Source organism: Scleropages formosus, chromosome 2, assembly GCF_900964775.1.
Source record: "Scleropages formosus chromosome 2, fSclFor1.1, whole genome shotgun sequence".
NCBI lineage: Eukaryota > Metazoa > Chordata > Actinopteri > Osteoglossiformes > Osteoglossidae > Scleropages > Scleropages formosus.
This window is the reverse complement of record NC_041807.1, coordinates 29,666,482-29,689,498: the sequence shown is the minus strand read 5'-3', so window position 1 is coordinate 29,689,498 and position 23,017 is coordinate 29,666,482. Positions and strand designations below refer to the sequence as shown.

Below are 23,017 nucleotides of genomic sequence, written 5' to 3'. Positions count from 1 at the left end.
ACTCTGAAGGGACCCCTGCAGAGCGAGAGACCACGAAAGATATCTTTTCTCACTCCCCAGAATCCGAAGTACTTTACCTCTGTCTTCCCGAAGCTGAGCGCCGAACCCAAGGCCTTCCCGAACGCGTGAGTCACATGCAGCGCTTGGGCGAGTGACCAGTCAGAGCACAAAACGAGGTGGTATCGTCCGCGTACTTGGCCAATTTATCAGCCTTACCACTGCCTCCCGGAATGAGCAGCCCAACCCATCTATTCCCGGGTGGGCCCAGATTGCTGCCGCCAGTGGCTCCACGTACAAAACGTAGAGAAGGGGAGACGGCGGACACCCCTGTCTTACCCCACTCAGCTGGGGCACCCACTCCCAGAGGAAGCCATTGATGGAGACTTGGCTGCCAACCCCATTACAGAGAGACTCCCTCACTTCGTTTAAGAAGAAGGAGGAGCATTTTTCGTCTTCCTCCAGTTCCCTTATTCGGGCTCCTGCGAGGAGAGCACTAGCTTGCTGGTCATATAATCGCCTCAGTTCAGCTTTTAGCCCCGTGTCTCTGACACTATTAAAATCTTTCCCGTTATTATGGTGGCCATAAAGTTTTCCCAACTTTTTTTCCACTCTACGAAGGGCTCTGCAGGATCGAGCTTTCCTACGGACACAATACTGTTTGGTAATAGTCCGCGCTTTCGTTTCGATGGCTTCCCACCGATGCGAAACAGGTTTGAACTCCTGCCACACCGTAAAATGTCGATAAAAAGGGTCCCTATACTCCTTCTCCTTCAAGATATCAATGTTTAGATTCCAGTACCCAGGGCCGTGTAACGGGGCCTCTGTGGAAACCGTAGCCTCAACCATCAAATGGTCCCCCATCGGCCAATAAGGAGAGAGAAGGAACTGTTTAAAAACAAGAGTGTCGGAAGCTAAAATACAATCTAGGCGACTTTCTGCTCCTCTACTATTACACCAAGTAATGCCCGGATGATTGGGGCTGCATACTCTGAAATCATCAGAAAGACCAAATCTAGACATAAAATTCTTCAAATGCTTGATACCAACATCCTCTTTACCCTCCAGATATATATTAAAATCGCCACCAATTATTAAATGTCTATTACCGGCACAGAAGGGGGCCAGCTCTTCCAAAAGAGCTATGCGGGATGCGGCTTCTACCGGAGCGTAGAAGCACATCGCACGGATGCACTGTCCCCTGCAGGTGGTGTCCACTCCTAGTACTCTACCCTGTACGACGGCAAATGTACTTACTTTCCCGAAACTTTGATCGCCAAAGAGAATGCCGAGACCTGTGGAGCGGACGCCACCCACACTCCAGCACGATCTACCTTTCTTCCAACCCCCAGAGAAGATGGCCACGTCCCGCTGGTCCCGAAGGTGGACTTCCTGTAAGAAACGTAACCGGAAGGCAGAGGATGCAAGTCTATCTCACACTCACACTCACACACACACAAACACACACACACACAATTTCAGAACCGCCTGTCCCATACGGGGTCGCGGGGAACCGGAGCCTACCCGGCAACACAGGGCGTAAGGCCGGAGGGGGAGGGGACACACCCAGGACGGGACGCCAGTCCGTTGCAAGGCACCCCAAGTGGGACTCAAACCCCAGACCCACCGGAGAGCAGGACTGTGGGCCAACCCACTGCACCACCGCACCCCCTACCTCTATCAAACATTGCTGCTCTTTTTAACACATTCTTCAGTCCTCTGACATTTAAAGCTAAGATTTTAAAATCAGCCATGAAAAAGAATGATATAGAATTAACCAACCATAAGAATGCCAAAACCTTATTAAAATTCATTAAAACAGTTAAAACGCAAATTCATTCCCCTCCTGACATTTCTATTATGCTCTCAAAATCTACAGCGACATATGGCTGTTCATTAAGATCCTCATTTTCATCTGAGTAAAGAGGGACAGCCCAGCACATCATCGGAGGTGAGCTTCCCTCCCTGCAGGAATAGAATAGTTCTGTTCTTTCAGGTTTCTAGAGTCTAGGTTTATCATTATATGTCGTATTATACATTTTTGCATTCTGCTCTTTTTATGTAGATTTCAAGTATTTTAGTTCATACAATAATAAATTTATTTCAATCACCATGGGTTTTGTGATGTTATTTGCTATAAATGCGATACATCGACTGCTGTAATATTGTGAGATAGTAGCGGCTGTTTGTAGTTGTGGTGGGGCCTATTTGGGGGAAAATCCAGGGCCGTTTTTTTACTCCCAGTCCGTCCCTGCCTGCAGGATATCTACACTAGGCGGTGTGTGAGGAAAGCACGGAGGACCATCAGAGACTCGCGAGCCATGGACTGCTCTCGCTGCTACCATCAGGCAAACGGTATCGCAGCACCAGGTCCCGCACCAGCTTCTTCTTGCAGGCCATCAGACTGTCGAACTCTAACTAATAACGCCACCACACGCACAACCCACTCTACCTCCCGTGTGTATTGCATATTATCTGTACATCTTGAGCCCTACATGTATATTGTATTATGTGAATACTGCACAGGTGTCTATTGTGTAAATATTTTTTGTGGCCTGTACATTTGCCACTTATGCCAAACAGCTGCGGAGAACGCACCAAACATTTTCACCACCTGCACGCTTGTGGTTATGGTTGTCGTGGTTTCCCCCCGGAACGGAGGTGCCGGACCCAAGTGCGGAGCACTGGAAGGTTTCACAAAGGGTAATCCAAGAGACATGTCAAGAAAACGGGCAAATGGTCATCGATCTGCGAACGAAATCCGAAGGGGGGACCCGAGAGACCTAATCCAGAAAGTCGTGGATAAACAGGGGCGCGCACGGGAACAACGAAAATGGCGAGGACGAGGAATCTGGAAGGTCAGGAGAGCTATACACGAAGCGCAAGTGAGTAACAAGGCTGAACAAGGTTCCGCAGTTTCCTGCAGTCCGGGCTGTCCTTTTATGTGCCCGGATCGCGGTCAGCCACAGGTGTTGCTTGTTGTCGAGGTGGAGGGCGTGACAATGGTGAAGTGACAATGAAGTGCTTTGATTTTGAGTGAAAAAACATCAGAGTTTAGAAACAGGTATAAATATGCTCCATACGAACAAAAACTGGGACTTTAAAACCCTTAACCTTTAAAAGCGCAAAACGGTTTAGGAAAAAAATTAAAAATCGGAGCCGAAAGGTCCGAGAAGCGATTTCACAACAGATGAGGAGTTTCAGATGCACTTTGTTTTTAAAATGAATCGGAGATAAATCCAGTTGGACAGCAACTAATTGAAATAATGCCTCCTGCACATTACAAGCTACGACATTGTGAGGAAAAGTGAAAATTCCCATTATGTCTTTGAAAGTGGTGCTGAAGGGGCATTTGAATGTCTTGAGTTGGGCGTCGGTTTGGAAGAAGCCACCTACCTAATGAATAAATGTGAATGTGAAGGGACACATAATGGAAAGCAGACAAGGGGAACAAAGGGAGACAAGAAATTGACTTTGAGTATGAAAACCGTTGCTTAGCCATTCATAAAAGCATCCCTGAAAGAAGGAGCACGGGATTGGCAGCAGAGTTTAAAGCAGCCCCTGACTGAGCACGGGGAATACCATCTATGCCAGGTGTATTCTTCTTTGATAACGCTTTTAATCCCGTTGCTGAAAGAAAGTGTTCGAATTGAACAGATTGTTCCTCTTGCAGAACTCGATCAAACGTTCTCTTGCCTCGCTCCTGTTTGTCAAATCCGTTTTCTCCAACCACTTGGCCTTCTTCATTTCCTCTGACCTTTGCTACTGTCACATGTGGAGATTGAGAGGATGCAACAGAATGGCCATGGCACTCAGCAGCATGGAAATGAAGGGCTACCCCTGATGGAAGAGAGCAGGGTCACAGAACCGGCTGACACAACCGTACAGACCATGCGAGTCATGGCCGGACTGAATACAGTTAATCCCCAGACCCAACTTCTCCCACTCACTGACAAACTCCCTTTAGAACAGATGCACGCCGATGTCAACACAGCTCTACTCATTACCACCATCACAGAAACCAATGAGCTTGTATGTGCCACTGCAACAATAATCTTGGAGATGGTGGGCTATAAGATCAAGATCGCAAGATGCAGAGATTGCCCCCCTCCCCATGGAGAAGAAAGCGGGATTCCAAGATCAAGGAAACCCAGAGTGACATTCGCCAGCTAACAGAGGTGCAGAAGGGTGCGATGAAAGACGAGTGTCGAACATATCCATATACATTTACGAACGAAAGCCCCCTAGGACAATACCCCCTTTGGACCGCAATGAATAAGGAAGGCATTTATAAGTATTGTATTGTAGCATACATTAATACTCGTAATTATATAAATTTTCAGCTCACTGTTTTACAACACAAAACATGTCCTTATGTATCGGTGTGATATAGTAAATATACAGCTTTTGGATGCTCAAAATGATATTCAAATTAAATTGAAGCAAAATGATTGCCCAGTTGTCACACAGAGAAGCATGGGTAGGGTGGGGGCAAAGCACTGCACACATCCTCCCTGGTGGTCTAGTGGTTAGGATTCGGCGCTCTCACCGCCGCGGCCCGGGTTCGATTCCCGGTCAGGGAAGGTTACCTTTAACAAAACGGCCGCACCGAAACAATGCTGCGTACACCCTTTCATTCCTTTACACGTACCACGGGAAAGGAAAAGTACCTTCACACGTGTTGGGAATAACGATGTACGCATCGCTGCATGCCGTGTTTGTCGGTCGCTACTCCATACTATATGTTAGGCAAACACAGAGAAGGCTTTCAAGCTGGAAGACACATCTGCCCGCCCGCAGTCAACAGAGGGCGAAAACATTTCATTTTGAAGCGACTGTACCTTTCAATCTGTGCTGCGGAGTCGAAATGCCTGGCAACAAGGCGGCCTACATTCCGGCCTAGTATTATAATGGCATTCCCTCTGAAATTTCCCCCAAAGAAGCTGTAGCCACATGATTGATATTTGCTTTGGACAAACTTTGCAAAGGCTTCCGACAGTATATGAGTACAGATCATGATCATGTACCGAAATGTTTACACAACACAAACGCCTAACTTCTTGGAATCGTACGGAAGCTAAAGGCGTTGTCTCGCTCCACGTCTCTCGCCTTGCTTGAATGATTTCCATCGTCCATCGTGTGTCGCTCTCTACTACTGTATATTTGCATCATTTATTCTTTCGGCACACGGTCTAATGCGAAGCGACGCACGACTCGACGCATTCAAATGGCGATTCAACGACCGACTGTTGTGAAATGCGCTTTTCTTTACCTGGCTGGACTCGAACGTCGCTTCGGAGAGAAGAAGCGTGTAGGAGTAAATCCAAAAGTAAAATTGCCGCTACAATAATAAACAATAATGTCGGTTCGCGATTTTCATTAGGTTGCGGTGGCCTACAGTAGTAAGACCTTTGTTATCGTCATCATCATCATCATCATCATTATTATTATTATTATTATTATTAAAATAACGTATGTCGAAATCTGTGTTTGTGTACCGGCGGTCTTCTTGTTGCATTTGAACGGGGAAATTGCTGTATTTGGAATGATGAACGCTCGAGTTTTTATTTATTGCGGAGCAGAAAATTGGTTGTCTTCTCTAAGATGTTCGTAGGTTTCTTTTTCTTTTTTGTGTTAAATTCGCAAACGTTTCGGGATGTTAAGCCTGGTCTGCAGGTTGAGCTGTTTCAAGTTCTGTCCTTTAGCCTAAAGGTCCGGTTTCAAATCAGGCACGCACACTAGTCTACAGGGGTCGCCGATTTATTCTGTAATCTGGCATGAATCATATTGTTCAGCACAGCAAGATGTTGGAAATGTGGAAATTTAATTTTATATAGTGATTTGAACTTTGCGCAATATATTATGTGGAATCTCACACGTATATTCAACGTTCAAATATCACGTGATTTCGAATTGCCTTCAGACCGTGTATTCAGCATGTTGTTCACACTGTGTTCTTCATTTTTTAAAGAAATACTTGTAGTACTCTTTTTTAAATAGTATATTAGAATTTCTGATGAAACCAGAGCACAAAACAGAACTGAACAACTTTTAACCTGCTAACTGAACTAGTGTTATCTTATCATTCTTTTCTTATACCATACAAAAAAAAGCATTTTGAAACTGGAAGACTATATACGTGAAGTTAACTGGGTCACTGGAGATGTGATCGTTTGAATGTGTAATCAGTGTTACAGAATATATATAATAATTGGCAACAAATAAAAGCAGTGAGTGTTTCAATGAGAGACGGACAGCACCATTTTGACGAACTTGTTTGCTTGCATTTTGTTGCAATGGAAGCGTGTTGTAATTCAGTTTCCTCCAAAAAAGCTCTGTCCTCACATTTGCTTTGGACAAACTGGCTTCAGAGCAATTAATGAAAAGTTAAATAACAAGGAGCAGCGGAGAGCGAGCGCGGAAATCATGTCCGCCCGTGTTTTCCCCCCGCATAATAATTCCTCTAGGCCCTGTTGAGTTGTATGAATCATGGGCAAGTAACTAACTGCACTTGTATTCACTGTAAGGTCTTGTCTTGTGTCCCTTGTCCCTCTTGCCTGATGATGTCCATTGTGTCGCTTCACATTCATTCGGCAGGCGGCTTCCTCCAGATGGACGCCCAACTCAGGACATCGATTCAAAAGCTGTTTCAGCACTAGTTTCAAAGACATGAATTTTCACACTATTCGTCGCAATCATGCTGTAACGTGCAGGTGACATTATTTCATCTAAATTAGTTGTTCTCCAATTGGATTTACCTCCGATTTGTTTAAAAACTTACCCCGCCGGAACATCAAAAAGTGCATCTGAAACTCCTCCTCTGCTGTGAAATCGCTTCTCGGACCTACACTATTATTAAAGGTTAAGGGTTTTAAAGTCCCAATTTTTGTTCCTGTAGGGCATACCCGTTTTTAAACTCCGATGTTTTTTCCACTCCTTCTTGTTGTATTCGGAAAGATGAGTTTGTGCTTGGATGAGTGAAAAACCTCTGCCGTGTTTGTGAAGAGAAAGGTTTTGATGATAAAATCGTTTGGATGTGTTTTTGTGCTTGAGCTTTTGAATATTGCAGTATTTTAATAGAGTGTAGGACAATACCGTTTTGGTCCTAGCTAGGGGGTATTGTCCTAGGGTTTGTTGTTGTTTTTTTTTCTTTTTTTTTTTATCTGGACCCAATGAATTCGTGTCTGGTTGCAAACAGTTATTTATTCTGCCTTAATAGACGTTTTGAAATTACGTCTTTCATTTATGAAAAGTTAAATAACCTTATTCGATGAAATTACAAGAAAATCAGTTGTGAAATGCACTTTTTTTTTTTTTTTTCTTTTTTTTTAACCCCGACCCGCACAGCGCTTCCGAGAAAAGCATCTGCTAAAATAAGGGGGTGAACTGGGATGTAAATTTCCACTGCAGCGTAACCCTTCGTGGTCTTTATTGTGTCGCAGTAGCGAACGGTACAGCGGCAGGGTTGCGTTCTTAATTATTCGTTCCTGTCGGTACTTCTGTCTGCGTACAGCTCTTGCTGAACGGAGAAATGACTGGAATATTGACCAATGACTAATACTGGACTATTTAAAAAGATCATGAACTCCAGAGTTTTATTGTGGGACAAAAAAAAAAGGGTTTGTTGATTAGTAAGCTGTTGGCGAGTGGCAAGCGTTTTTAAATGTTTTAGAGCTCGTGAAGCCGTTTCTGCTCCATCTTTCTTGTGCGGGCTGGTTATAACGGCGCCCTTTCAGTGTATCTGGGTTGGGGATTTATGCTGTGAGAAAGTTCCAGAACTCCGCCAAGGATACGTACGAGATACTACAAACTGCAAAAAGCGCCGGGGAACACCCAGAACGCAGTGTGTGTGTGTGTGTGTGTAGGGGGGGCGGTGTCTCGGTGTCTCTTGTATGATGAAAAAGAATAGGCCGAGGACCCCGCCTCCCCGCCCTCAAAGGCAAAGGCAAAGGCAAGAAGGGTAGAGCTCAAGGCCATCCTCAGGGAGGAATCACGGTGCCACCGCGACCCGCGTAAGCGTTTGGACAAATCGTCATGGACCGCTTTGGCACAGGACAGCTTCAGCCTCGTCAGTGAGTACAGTTTCGATCACTATAAATAACTGTGAGTCCTTCGCTTCGACTCTGCGTGTGTGTTGATCGTGGGGCGAATTTTTTTGCTGAGTCACGAGGTCAACTTGTTGTGTACGGTTAGGGCAGCAGCATGGCATTGTCCTCGTGTACAGCATCAGTGTTTGGCTGCATCATCATTCATGTAGTCTAGGTGTGCGTAACATTGTTTAAACCACAAAATGTATCATCATGTCGTGTATATTTAAAGAAATGTATATCCTGTAGGAGGCCCGCGATGGAGACTGTCTGTGGTCAGTGTGTCGAGGGTGCGACTGTGAATCAATGCGAAGTGAATGCGGACAAAGACCACACACAGTGCAGTCAGTTCCGTGTGTTTCTTAACGGAATCCTTTTAGTTCGTTTCGTCCGCTTCTGTTCTGTCTTTTTTCTTTTTTACCCCGAGTTGCTGTTTTTATCTGCGACACCGAAGAAACCCGGGCTGGTGGGACACCCCGGGGTCGCCGTTGTCCCTGCCGCTCGACCGTCGCCGGCCGGAGGACAAAACAACAAGCCAAGCGCCGCCGGTGTGTGATAAATGTTTCGGAAGGAGCACGAGCACTTGTGTCGGAGCCGAATCGCGTCGTGCTCCATGGACGACAAACGACGAAAGCGCTTTTCACGGACGGAACTGAACTGTCCACGCCGGTACAGCGGCGACCCTGCAGGTGGGTTAAATGCCCCGGCGTAGTAGGCCCAGGAGTCCGAGATGGAGGCGAACGAACGCCACTGACTGAGAACCTCGCTCGCGTAGCCTCTGTTTCCGCACATGTAACTCTTTCCTCGGGAACAATGAAAATGTTAAGAGTAAACTTTCAGGCTGCCAGTCAGTGTCCTCCATGATACTACATTCAACCGGGTCTCTGCGTCCCCGTGCTTGTCTCTGCTGACACACACAGTTGTTGTTTTGTTGGCTCAAGCGAGAGAAATTTTGAATGGAGACATTACTGTTCCACACAGTGAAACAGTAAAGTTTTCCTCGTCGGCAAATATCGTGATCTGTTCATAACAATTCGAGTTCGGTGAGTTTAACACAAACAAACTTAGGACGCGGCTGCTGTGATTTGACCTTCCCTCCGCCGGTGGCAGCAAAACTACGGTCAGCACCTTCACTTGGTATGCGATTATTATAACTAATAATAATCTTCACATGACACCTTTGTCCAGTTTACAGCGTTTTACACATTCATACGGCTGTTTTCTTCAATTCGGCCTTTGGTGCCTTTGTTCAAGGGTACTACGGAGCGACAAAATCTGCTTTGCTCCGAATTGCCGGAGGGGGGCAGCAAAAACAAAGACGGTACTTTTATTGTCTGTTCGACGAATACGGTACGGTGAAGTTCTTGGGCTACGGTGCTCTTTTCCTGCGCTAATATAATATAAGAGAAATGATACGATGTACAGTAGCCAGGGAGATAGAATGTATGGAGTGGGTATGTCCGACTTCAAGAGTAACGACTATTAACAGTGCAGAGGGCGGCGGTATCATTCATTGTGCTGCAATAACTATAACGGTACCTTGAAGTGATTCGCAGCACTTGTACGTTTCCCGTTAAACTCGCAACATACATCAGGGTATTTTTTTGTTACCAGAACGGTCACAAACACCTTGAAGCCGGGCACTACAGATTCGGGTAACAAGTCGGCGTGGAATGAGTACACTACAGGCTGACTTCAGACAGAGTAGTGTAAAAATGTGTAGTTTCGTGTTTTACTGGAAATCTCCATGCGTATCCATTACCCTAACCCTAACCCTAATATGGGTACAAAAATGGGTGTATTGTTACTTTGATCGTGCATCATCATCATAGCAAAAGATGAAACGACTACTTAGTGGTTTGGAGTCCTATCCGTCTTGATGGTTTTGGAAAGTGAGGACTGCGGTGTGTATCATGGCAAGGTTTCTAACCAATGCCCTCAGTCCGGACGTGTTACAGTTATGTGTGATGGAGCTGACATCCCACGGATGAGTCGAGTCCAATTCCGAGCCAAAGGCGGTTTTCTTTGCACTCTGTCACGTTCTTAAAAGTCGGCATGATGATTACGAAGCACCGCTGGAATCAATATCCAACCATGAATTGAGTGGATTAACGGCGATTATCGTCAGATTCCTTCCGGAAGCGCTCGTGATGTGTATTGGGCGCTTCTTGTAGCGTACAAATGCAGACGGACGGAGCTCTACGAGTGCGCGCGCGCGCGCGACCACTCCGTGCGCGCGACTTCTTCGCGATCGGCAAACTGACCGCTAACGCGGAGTTGTGCGCTCCTTCGCCTTCCCCGCCCCCCGCAAGTTGACCCCAGTCACGTGGCAGTGTACTTCCGCAATTTATGTGAAATATTAATGTGTTTGTTGTCATTTTTTACTTTGCAAGTTAGTTGGACGTTTTTATTGATACACGTTTTACTTTCGTTTGTGGTTGCCGACAATTATGATCCGGTTGAAACGTTTCTGAAATTGCATTGGTGTGCGTCACAGCTTATGATAATATGAACGAGCTCGCAGTGTTTTACCACTGGCGTACTGCACGAGAATGTGGCATAAAATAAAGTTGCAAGATGCACATGACAGCTTTTGACAGCGAATTCATTCTTGCTAGGGCTCTGCTTTGGAAGCGGCAACAGCGAGTCCCCTTGGTCCGGTTTTATATGGCCGAGAAGGCGGTCCTCAGCCCGTTCCGTGTCTCAGTATCGCTTCTCGGCCTTTTGGCTAAGATCAAGTGTAGTATCTGTTCTTATCAGTTTAATATCTGATACGTCCTCTATCTGGGGACCATATATTAAATGGATTTTTGGAACAGGGAGCTGGAATAGGGGCTTGCTCCGTCCACTCCACGCATCGACCTGGTATTGCAGTATCTCCAGGAACGGTGTACCCCTCCCAGGGGGAAAATGTCCTGTTAAAAAACAGAAGCGCTCATCTCTTACTAAGAAGTCTCGAGTGGTGCGTCTCATACTATGTTGTCGCTTTGCGTGAGCGTCACGTATGTGGCTTTATGTAGCTGTTGTATCGAGGCTCTTCTTTTTCTTCTCGTGTGAAATGTAAAAAGCGTGTGATGAAGGGTTGTTTCTTGAGATATAAAGAGTGTTGAATGAATGAATGGATCAAGAAGTGCTTCTTACGCGCCTTCGCACTGGCTGTCGTTGTAGGGGCGACCTGTCAAACTGCAACACTTCGTCAACCGACCGCAAGGTGGCAGCAGCGACGTGTGTGTGTGTGTAACTGCTAAGGGAACATGTTGCGCGCTCAGGATGGATCGCATCCCTTCTAAGTCTTTGTGTCCAGTTCGTTTCCCAGTGCTGGAATCAAAGCATGGCAAGAGTTCCCATGGTATAGCGCTCAGGATTCCTGGTCGTGTGGTTTTTCTCTGCTAAACCTTGCTTAATTTCACCATGAAGTTATGAAGATGGACATCTGCTTTTATGGAATTGCATCTCTTTGAAATATTTTTAGAGGGGTGCGGTGGCGCAGTGGGTTGGACCGCAGTCCTGCTCTCCAGTGGGTCTGGGGTTCTAGTCCCGCTTGGGGTGCCTTGCGGCGGACTGGCGTCCCGTCCTGGGTGTGTCCCCTTCCCCCTCCGGCCTTACGCCCTGTGTTGCCGGGTAGGCTCCGGTTCCCCGTGACCCCGTAAGGGACAAGCGGTTCTGAAAATGTGTGTGTGTGTGTGTGTGTGTGTGTGTGTGTGTGTGTGTGTGTGTGTGTGTGTGTGTGTGTGTGTGTGTGTGTGTGAAATATTTTTTTGTACTTTCTTGTGTCTTAACCCCTTCTATATTTATTAAATTTCTTTCTTATACGTATTCTTGTTTAATTAATACGTGTCCATTTTATGTGCATGGTATTTCGTTCACAGGATTTAAGGAGCCTTTGTTTTCGTTTGCTTACCTTGTGGACTTTTACCTGGTTTCTGATATCGATGAATTTAACTTATCATATGTGTATGTGCTTTTGGTGTTTATTACTTTGATCTTATGTTTTAGGGCAGGGGTGTCCAAACTACGGCCCGCGGGCCAACTGCGGCCCGCGGGTCAGTTTTTATTGGCCCGCAGCAAATTCTGAAAATATAATTGAATATGGCCCGCACATGGCGCTTGAGCTCAACTCTGTTGCACTTCTCAGTTTCAACACTAGATGGAGCCACACTTCCCTGCGCTGTCTGAAATCAAGTCTGCTTTTCCAAAGGCAGACCTTTCTGCTAAAAAGGAGAAATATGCTTCTGTAATTACATCTCTCGTGACAGAATTCAACCAGCGTTTTCAAGATTTTTCTGTCATTGAAAAACAAATCAAGCTGTTCTCGACCCCCTTCCTGGTGGATGCAGAAGAAGTGGAGGAGAGTCTGCAGTTAGAACTGATTGAAATGCAATGTGATGATTCTCTGAAGAGTCAACATCAGCTTCTCTCCCTCCCTGACTTCTATCAGAGTTTGGATCATGCCAAGTTTCCTCTGATGAGACGCCACGCAAAAAGAATGATGAGCCTGTTCGGCTCAACATACATATGTGAACAAACATTTTCTCTGTTAAATCAGAACAAAAGCAGACTGAGATCCAGAATGACTGATAGCCATCTCTGTGAAGTCCTTCGTGTCTCAACCACCAAACTTTCTCCTGACATCCCAGCCATCCTTCAATCCAAAGGACAGCATCACTGCTCCCACTGAGAGCAATGTTCTTCACATTATAGGTGAGTTAGAAATACACACAGTAATCATGTGTCAATATGTCACCTCTTGTGTGTGGCCCGGGCCTTTGCTTATTTTTCCGTATTTGGCCCTCACCAAAAAAACTTTGGACACCCCTGTTTTAGGGGTTTGGCAATGTTTTGTAATCCTGAAGAAGTATTTCATATGTTTTGGAGATGCATGTATGTGATATGATGTTTCAGGTCAGGCTGCTACTGGGGGACGGTCCTTTCGTGGGTATGTTGGCGTGTGGCAGATGTAGGCCAGTTGTACTTTTTGAAGCCAGAAAGGGGGTTGTTTTCCTTTTTCTGACTTTTGAATGTATGTATATGTATGTGAATGACTTTATGTTACTGTATTGTGACAATGTATTTCATGTAATGATCTCTTGGTAAGTTTTGTTGACCAACCGTAGGAAATGTCGTTGTTTTTAATTTGTTTACTTGTAAACTTATTGACATTTGTGTTTAACTGTGTATGATATTAATATCTTTATTTTAATAAAGTTGAAGTTAAAAGAAAAAATCTGTTCTTATCAGTTCAATACCTGATACATGCCCTATCTGGGAACCATATATTAAATTGATTTTTGGAACAGGGAGATGGAATAGGGGCTTGCGCCGTCCACTCCGCGCATCGACCTGGTGTTGCAGTATCTCCAGGAACGGAGGCGGTGGAAAATAAGACTTCGCAATGAACTTGTCGCCGAGTTCAGTCATGTAAAGCCTACTTGGCTGTAGACTTTTCCGCATCTATTTATTATGTCTGGTGCCTCGCTCGTTCTCTCTCGCTCGCTCGCATTCAATGCTGTACTTGGTTGCACAGCAGTTTTCGAGCTGCCGCACTTCTTCTTGCCCGCTGTAGGCTGTCTCACCGTTAGCGGAGATCAGGCCCTCGACTGTGCTCTCTTCAGCCAACTTGGTACTGATGTTACGCTATGTTCGGGCTATATAGCAGTGCGCGGACACGCAGCCCGAATGACGCGTGGAGTGCGGGAGGTCTGTCGGTCGGTCGGTGGGCCCGGAACCCCCGTGGAAAAGGTGGCGTTCAGGCGAGGCGTGTTGCTTCGACACTCATGCCCTGGGGGACGATAGTATCGAGTGCCGCAACAGAGTCGATAAGTGTACTTTTTGCCTCCGTATTCTTCCTATCCAGATGTGTTAGTTGACGTCGGATGGACTGCGGTGGCTTGTGTGGCAGGCTTGGTATTTTTTTTTGAAAAAAAAAAATCTGATTTGATTTAAATCAAATTTAATTTTTTTTCTCCAAAATCTTGAGCATCCTCCTTCACGCTACAGGTTTATTTTAAGAGCAGGGTTGCAAGTCTATTTTTCTTTCTGGAAATGTTTACAATTGTTGGCAAATAATTTCTATTACTGTGTGTGTGTGTGTATACACTGAAGAAAGTATTTGCCCCATCCCGATTTCTTCTGTTTTCCTGTATATCGCATACTAAATACTTTTAGATCTTCAAACAAAATACAGCGTAAAACAAAGGGAACCTGAATAAACACATAATTCAATTTTGAATTTTTATTTATTTTTTTTATTGAGGCAAAAAGCTATCCAACACCTATCACCCATGTGAAAAAGTGATTTTTCCCCCTTAAAATCTGGTTGTGCCACCTTTAGCGGCAGCAAGTGCAACCCAACGCTGCCGATAACTGGAGATCAGTCTTTCACAGCGCTGCGGTGGAATTTTGGCCCACTCTTTTTTGCAGAACTGCATTAGTTCGGCCACGCTGGAGGGTTTTCGAGCTTGAGCTGCCCATTGAAGGTCCTGCCACAGCATCTCAATTGGGTTCAAGTCAGGACTTTGACTAGGCCACTCCAGAACTTTAATTTTGCCTTTTTTGAGCCATTCAGAGATGCACTTACTCATATGCTTTGGATCATTGTCTTGCTGCATAATCCAGTCGCGCTTGAGTTTCAATTTACGGACCGAAAACCAGACATTCTCCTTTAGGATTTTCTGGTAGAGAGCGGAATTCATATTTCCCTCAATTATTGCAAGTTTCCCAGCCCCTGAAGCAGCAAAGCATCCCCACACCATCACGCTGCCACCACCGTGCTTGACCGTAGGTATGCTGCTTATTTTTGTGGAATTCGGTGTTTGGTTTACGCCAGATGTAACGGGACCTCTGTCTTCCGAACAGTTCCACTTTCAACTCATTAGTCCACGCAACATTCTCCCGAAAGGTTTGAGGATCATCCGGGTGTGTTTCGGCAAAATTCGGACGAGCCTTAACGTTCTTCTCGCTTAGCGGTGGTTTTTGCCTCGCCGCTCTTCCACGGATATCATTTTTGCCCAGTGTCTTTCTGATAGTGGAGTCATGAACAGTGACCTTCATTGATGCAAGAGAGGCCTGTAGTTCCTTCGATGTTGTCCTCGGCTCTTTCGTGACTTCCTGGATGAGTCGTCGCTGTGCTCTTGGTGGAATTTTGGAAGGTCGGCCACTTGTGGGAAGGTTCGCTACTGTGCCAAGTTATTTCCATTTGAAGATAATGGCTCTCACTGTGGTTCTTTGGAGTCCCAGAGCCTTTGAAATAGCGTCGTACCCCTTCCCAGACCGAGGTGTTTCAATCACCTTCTTCCTCATCGTTTCTGGAGTTTCTTTCAACTTTGGCATAGTGTGTTACTGTGTAAGACCTTTTAACCGACTTCATGCTGTTGAAAAAGTTCTATTTAAGTGTTGATTTGATTGAACGGGGCTGGCGGTAATCGGGCCTGCTTGCGTCTAGTCCAACTGAACCCCATTATGAATGCAGTTTCATAGATTTAGGGAAATCTACTACGGGGGCAAATACATTTTCACGCAGGCCCAGCTGGTTTGCTCAGGTTGCCTTTGTTTTATGTTAGATTTTGTTTTAATTTCTGAAACAATTTAGTATGAAACAGAAGAGATCAGGATGGGGTCGGATACTTTTTCCGCAGCACCGCGTGCATAATTGTATAAGCGTATTCACGTATATTGATTTATGTGACGCTTTACTGCGAAGCGACTTGTAACGTTAGGCTACCTGCAATTATCCACTTATACAGCTGGGTATTTTTTTTATTTGAGCAGCCTAGGTGAAGTATCTTGTTCGAGGGTGACATTCGAACCGGGCACCTTCGGATCCAAAGTAGCAGCTCCAGCTGCTCTACTGTCGGCTGAGACCTGTACTCCGGTGTATGTATTTGAGGTGGACGATAAGATGCGAGAAAAGCAGTGAGCATGTAGCCCCCCTCTCCCTCTCCCAATATAGATAGTGTTACACAGAGTGGCATCAACTTGTAACCACGCGGTCACTGGATCAAGCCCCACTTTCTGCTGCTCTTGCAGTACCTGTAAGCGCAGTACTTTCCCCGAATTGTCCCAGTAAATGTGCTAAGGCTCATAAGTGGGTAGATTGCCGTAAGAATGCCGTCAGACATAAAAGCATCAACTAAGTAACAAATAATATTCTTGAAGAAACCTGTACGTACGGAAAAAAACAAAATGCTTACGATAACGGACCCAGAGAACAGCAGAAGCCATCCACTGAAATACCCAGATACTTACAGGACCTGATGATTCCCTACCACTCCTCTTCCTCTGGCTACCTACTCATCCCCTTTGTGAAGGGTCCAGTTTTTAAAATCTGCAGGTTGTCTGCTTTGGCCTCGGTGTGGTACAATAAGTCAGGAATGAGACAAATTGGGTCAAACTACTGTTTATTGGTAAGGGGCGTATTTTACGGAAAAGGAACGCTGTTTCCCTAAAAAGTTGAGAGAAAACATCCTACCGAATTGTAATCTCAGGATCCAGTCACTTTCACTTGCTCTTCTAAATGTTTCTTTTATTCTTGGAATAAAAATAGAAGTATGCTTGTGAAAGATGCTACGTGTTGGAAAAAGTTACCGCGTTCAGTACACATATATCCAGATACAGTATATCAGGGGTGCACAACTCTGGCCTCAGAAGGCCAGAGTTCTACAGGTTTTAGAGGATGCATTCTATTCTAGTACTTTTAATTAGTGCTGACACATTAAGTAGCGGCTGAAGGGATGCTGTCAATATAGCAATCAGGAGCTGAGAGTGGAAAGCCCACCCTCCCTTGTAACCCATGAGGCCCAGAATTGTCCACCCCTGTTGCATACAGTACATGCACATGATAGTGTATAGACAACATCAGAAACTATAAAACAGACTACAGAGAAAAAAAAAAAAGAAGAAAAAGTTAAATTGAGAAGTTTGGCTGTAAATTCAGCACACTTGGCTACACTCTAAAGTGTAACGAAGAGAACAATACAACGTAGGAGTTGAAAAGACAAAAAGTAGCACCTCAGTGTAAAAAGACAACGAAACAAGTACGACTTAAAAACAGGGTTTTGTTGTTATTTTATGGCAAAATTACTAACCTAAGCTATGTTGAAAAGGTAAGTAAATCACAGTAAGTTCTATTCTAGACATCCTTCTAGTTTTCATGTTTGTTTCCACTGAAATGCGTGTATCCATACTACAAAAAAGTAAACTGATATATTCTAGACATCAGACACTTGAAATGTGCCATAGACCAAATATCTTTATATTTTAAGAAGCTCAAAGATACAGTACTTCAGTCTTTGCACAGTGAATTATAACAATGTACTATCCCCAAAGAGACAAAGTATACTTTTACATTCCACGTGTATCAAAAGTAGCTATTCACGCTATACCAGCTGAAACTGTAAACATTACTTTCCAACAATGAAAACATAATCTCTTCATCGCATTCTAAAAACTACACGGACGTGATTCCGGAGACCGAATGGAGCACTGATCAGTATGATGAATTTGGGCCGAGCTAAAGCTGACAACGATATCCTCAACCGCATCTGCATGGAATGGATCGATTAAACATGCTCACCTCTCATTTACCCAGTTTAATTTCTAGTCTTCATTCCCAGGAATATGTGACGTACTGTTAACTTTTAAAATCAGTGACGGTGATGTCAGTAGCCAATATACGCTCGCCGGCCACTTTATTAGGTACACCTGTTCGACCGCTCATTAACGCAAGTATCTGATCAGCCCATCGCATGGCAGCGTCTCGATGCATTTAGGCATGTGGACATGGTCTAGACAACCTGCTCAAGTTCAGACTGAGCATCAGAATGGGGAAGAAACGTGATTTAAGTCACTTTGAACGTGGCGTGGTTCTTGGTGCCAGACGGGCCTGTCTGAGTATTTCAGGAACTGCTGAGCTACTGGAATTTTCACGCACGACCATCCCTAGGGTTTACTGAGAATGGTCAGAAAAAGAGAAAATATCCAGTGAGCGGCAGTTCTGTGGGCGAAAATGCCTTGTTGACGCCAGAGATCAGAGGAGAATGGCCAGACGGGTTCGAGCCGATAGAAAGGCAACAGTAACTCACGTAACCACTCGTTACAACCGAGGTATGCAGAAGAGCATCTCTAAAAGCACAAAACGTCGAACCCTGAAGCAGATGGGCTACAGCAGCAGAAGACCACACCAGGTGCCACTCCTGTCAGCTGAGAACAGGAAACTGAGGCTGCAGTTTGTGCGGGCTCACCAAAATTGGACGATAGAAGATTGGTAAAACGTTGCCTGGTCTGATGAGTCTCGATTTCTGCTGCGACATTCAGATGGTAGGGTCAGAATTTGGCATAAACGACATGAAAGCATGGATCCGTCCTGCCTCGTATCAACGGTTCAGGCTGGTGGTGGTGGTGTAACGGTGTGGGGGATATTTTCTTGGCACGCTTTGGGCCCCTTAGTACCAACTGAGCATCGTTTAAACGCCACAGCCTGCCTGAGTATTGTTGCTGACCATGTCCATCCCTTTATGACCACAGTGTACCCATCTTCTGATGGCTACTTCCGGCAGGATAATGCGCCGTGTCACAAAGCTCAAATCATCTCAAACTGGTTTCTTGAACATGACAATGAGTTCACTATACTCAAATGGCCTCCACAGTCACCAGATCTCAATTCAATAGAGCACCTTTGGGATGTGGTGGAACGGGAGATTCGCATCATAGATGTGCAGCCGAGAAATCCGCAGCAACTGCGTGATGCTATCATGTCAGGATGCCAAAATCTCTGAGGAATGTTTCCAGCACCGTGTTGAATCTACTGTATGCCACAAAGAATTGAGGCAGTTCTGAAGGCAAAAGGGGGGGGGTCCAAGCTGGTACTTGCAAGGTGTACCCAATAAAGTGGCCAGTGAGTGTATTTCTTCCACATTTTGGTCTCAGACTACTCAATAACTTTTTATCCTTTTTAATGCACATTTTTAACAAAAAATATAAAAATGTCTTTTAAAAAAGTAATTTGGTAAATGATTTGTATAAAGTTCAGATTATAAATTCATCTGTAAAAATGTTCTTTTAAATATTAAAATGCAGTATAAAAACATCAAAGACCATTAACGTAGGCAACCTTGAAAGATATTTGCATGTTGCTGAGCCTGATAGACGAGGTAAGCTGATTGAACATTGTCAGTAGGCAGGCAACACAGCTAAGGATGCTTCCTGTACCGCGGAAATCTGCTGGAACTTGGAAAAAACCACCAGTGGGATGTTATTCCAGTGAGGTTTTAAAAAGGCAGTTCTACAAGTCACGAATTCAGTGGAAGGCTTAGCAGTGCGTGGCCTTAGACGGCATGTACGGGGCACAGCTGTATCCAGCTCCCGTTGTTGAGGAAGGACACGGCCCGAATCCCAAACGATGGCTTCAGGGAACCACAGCACGGGCTACTGGCTGTCCTCAGTTTCTACTCGCAGGCAAAGTAGTCCTTGAGTGGAGCAAACAGGTGTCGGATTACTGGGACACTCCAGGAGCGACCCAGCAGCTTTTGCCGGGCTCCACGTCCCATGTTGGACACATCTGTGTAGTGAACTGGAAAGCCAAAGATCCTGTCCGGAAGCGTACGTAAAAGGGACTTGGATTAGAATGAAGATTAGTGAACTGACCACAGAGCAAAATACAAAGACCATTAACCTAGCAGATGTCCCTTTTTGGTCCTTTTTTTCCATTGAATCATCTGCACCTGAGTTAGGTAGCTGTGCACAAAAGCTGTTTAAGTGAAGAAGATTCATTGTTGTTTGACTATAATAACTCAGTGAGTCATTGTGTAGTGTTACAGTTCAGGCAACTTTGTAACAATGTTTCATATAATCCATCTTTGTAAGGAGAGCTGTCAGGAGGTGGATCCATGGCTTGGGGCAAGACTGCATTTGATAGAGAGCCTCCAGGACCTACGTATGCCACATTTCTTTAAATGAAAACTAGGTACTTGTACTGGTCCAACATCCTTTGTTTGTGTGTGATTCCATTGGGATGATCCGATCTACCCTGCTTCAAACCCTCCACTTCCAGGATAGGCTCTGGACCACTGCAGCCCTGGATTTGACAAGCGGTTAATGATGATGAGTGGCTACATTAAAACACCTGGAAATAAATTTTAAGAAAAAACACTATGCCCACAACCACTTTTTCAGTTGTTGACCCCTTGTTCATATAAATATGGGCAATGTTGGTCAGTTTCAAATTTCAATTTGTGAAAAGTTTCTCATTTTAAATTTGTTTTAATGTAGCTAGTGAAAGTTAACAGAATATTCAAAGCCTCACAGTATCTTTATTATAGCTCTATGTAAGACTTTTACAGAACTTAACTCAAGTGATTATTTTGAGGGAATAAATTTATGTTTATCTGTTACTATGCCTTCATTGTCTGATCATAAAGAAAACAAAGTGGACTGATGCTAAAATGTTGAATGTGTTGTTTAATGTTAATAAATGTCCTGCAATGATCTGGTCTCCCATCTTTTTTCACTCAGTTTTATCTGAGGTTTTTACAGAACCTAGCATAAGATTACACTGATAGATATGTGTTGAGCTTCTGTTGATTGTGATATAGTGGTTGAATTTATGAAGAAATCAATTTAACAGATTTCTCATCCCAACTTTGTAAATTCAGGACCTAGTGCATTAACTTAAGGGTTTTCAAACCGAGAATGCACTTCATAAACACCCTGAAGCCCACTAACAGACCCTCAACGGAAGCATGTGCCCCAGCTACAGAACCCTTGATGTACACAATAGATGCTTAGAGACGTACCTCGTTTTGTTTATAGACTAGGTTCTGTAAAAAAAACTTGGCTATAGCTACAGCAAATAGTTTGACTTTAACATTTTATTACCTTCGGCATACACATATTCATTCACTTCTATTAACCACTTGTCCTATTCAGAGTCATGGTGGTCTAGAGCCGATCCCAGAGTCAGTGGGCACAAAGCAAGGGGGGTAAACCAGGGACGGGACGCCAGTCTATCACAGTGTAGTGACACTTACACTACGGGCAGTTTAGTACATCCTGTTAACCTGAACTGCATGTCTTTGGACTGTGGAAGGAAACCAGAGCACATAAATCAAACCCATGCAGACAGAGGGAGAACAGACTGAGCTGAATCAAATCTACACCAAAACAGCTCAGGTGCTGTGGCACAGGAGGGCGACCCATTGTACCACTCCAACTTGACAATATAGAAATTAAAACAACTGACAAAAATATACTGCCCCCACAAACTGCTTTTCAGTCCTCATTGTTCATGTTTATGGGATGAGTCCAACAATGTTACTGATCATCAGCACTCAAGAACAGCAGTCAGGAGCTATAAACACTGGAAGCAAGCTGAAATAAGGTAGGTTCACAATGCCGTTGTATTCGAGTGTACTTTACTTCCAGCTATCCACTAGCCACATAAATACAAGTTGCTGTCGCTCCTCAGGAAAAAAAAAATAGAAAATGCAATTAAGAATAAACAATCTGGAAAAATCAGTCACGTCACTCATTCTAGTTTGTAACATGAGAAGCCAGCATATAATTAAACACACAAAGCAGCACGAGTAGTTTATATTTTACCGTCTGGTTTCACAGCTTGTAAGAAGTCTACAACGTATAGTGTAAAATCACTGGTCCTGCAGTGGCTGGGCCGGTTCACAACCAAAGAATAAGCAGCTGAGCTTCACTACGCTTCTATTACGGGCTGGACCATGGGAGCTGGTGCTGCAGCTCAGCTCACCTTTCCAGCTCTGTGCACCACAAGATGTCCTCCTTCCCATTCATAATGACAGGAAAATGCTGGTCTTTGCCCTGCTTAATGGAATTGGATCGTGTGGTGATAGTGCGCACCTTCCCGAACTGTGGGGGGAACATGAGAGCAAAAGTGTGCTACATCATTTTCATATACCATTCTCTTTTCCCAACTTTCACTCTTTAATTCAACAATCCTTCTATTATTTTTATTACTGATTAGCTGGGATTTTTCAGACGTTAACTTTTAAAACAATCATACATTTGTCCATGGCAATTTATGTTGTTACCTTTGTACAATTATTAACTTGGCAATTATTTACCCATTTATAAAGCTCAGTATTCTTATTTTAAGTCAGAGCAAGTAACTTGGTCAAAGGTACTACAGAAGGATTTGAAACAAGAACCTTGGAATGTCCTAACCACTACACTTACAGCTTTCAGGTAACAATACTTCCAGGATATGCGTGTGTGTGTGTGTGTAGATATATATACATATATATATAAAAGTTTATTTTGCTGGAGAAACTCAGATTTATCACCTTTCTCCTCGGTAACAACAGTAGCGAATCCCCTAACACATAAACCAGCACCATGGACAGTTACACACCTTCTGTCTTGCACTCCATGTGAACATGATAGACCTACCTTGGCCACACGTCCATGTTCCAGGCAGTCCTGGAGCTCCAGCTTGTCCATCCCTGATGCACAAAGTGGCCTGAGAAAAAGAAAATTCACACAGGCTTGTCACTGAAGCAGAAAGGAAAACCCCCTCAAACTCAATTAAGCGTGAGACATTGTTTATCAATTAAAGAGTAAACAAAACTTGAGCTGAAGACTAAACTGTTGAGTAACAGAAACTCACAATCGCACTGCCGGCAGAAACCCCTCCCTTTGAACCTGACACCGTTTCACCGAAAGTACGACAACACTAAGACGTGGTGAGGCACTCAAGGAATGTACACACCTGTTCATTCCTGGCAGATTGCCCCAGAAGTAGCGAGCCCGGTGTGCAGCAGACACTTCAATGGCGTCAATCATCACTGGATTGCACTGAAACACAGAGATGCATGAAGTGATCCACAAATGTCCTAGTAACATGATGATGACATGTAGCTCAACTGATTCGCACTTGATTTTGCTTCCTTTAACTGTACCAACTATTTGCG

The 23,017-nt window shown here is 44.5% G+C and overlaps 1 protein-coding gene and 3 non-coding genes across 4 annotated transcripts in view; 3 read left to right on the top strand and 1 right to left on the bottom strand.

The window, feature by feature from the left end:
- Positions 1-4,508: 4,508 nt before the first annotated feature.
- On the top strand, positions 4,509-4,580 carry trnae-cuc (transfer RNA glutamic acid (anticodon CUC)). Its single transcript has one exon. It is a non-coding gene; the product is annotated as a tRNA-Glu (tRNA).
- A 6,212-nt stretch (positions 4,581-10,792) lies between these two features.
- On the top strand, positions 10,793-10,983 carry LOC114909942 (U2 spliceosomal RNA). The gene has a single exon (XR_003797493.1). It is a non-coding gene; the product is annotated as a U2 spliceosomal RNA (small nuclear RNA).
- A 2,286-nt stretch (positions 10,984-13,269) lies between these two features.
- LOC114909924 (U2 spliceosomal RNA) lies at positions 13,270-13,467 on the top strand. The gene has a single exon (XR_003797477.1). It is a non-coding gene; the product is annotated as a U2 spliceosomal RNA (small nuclear RNA).
- A 6,058-nt stretch (positions 13,468-19,525) lies between these two features.
- The window catches only part of dnmt3bb.1 (DNA (cytosine-5-)-methyltransferase 3 beta, duplicate b.1), a 28,374-nt gene continuing 24,882 nt past the window's right edge, over positions 19,526-23,017 (bottom strand). Inside the window, exons 19-22 of the mRNA XM_018756595.1 lie at positions 22,816-22,901; positions 22,497-22,566; positions 21,838-21,956; positions 19,526-19,667 (exon numbers count right to left, since the gene is read on the bottom strand). Coding sequence (XP_018612111.1) covers positions 19,526-19,667; positions 21,838-21,956; positions 22,497-22,566; positions 22,816-22,901 — 417 coding nt within the window. The remainder of the gene's footprint in view (positions 19,668-21,837; positions 21,957-22,496; positions 22,567-22,815; positions 22,902-23,017) is intronic.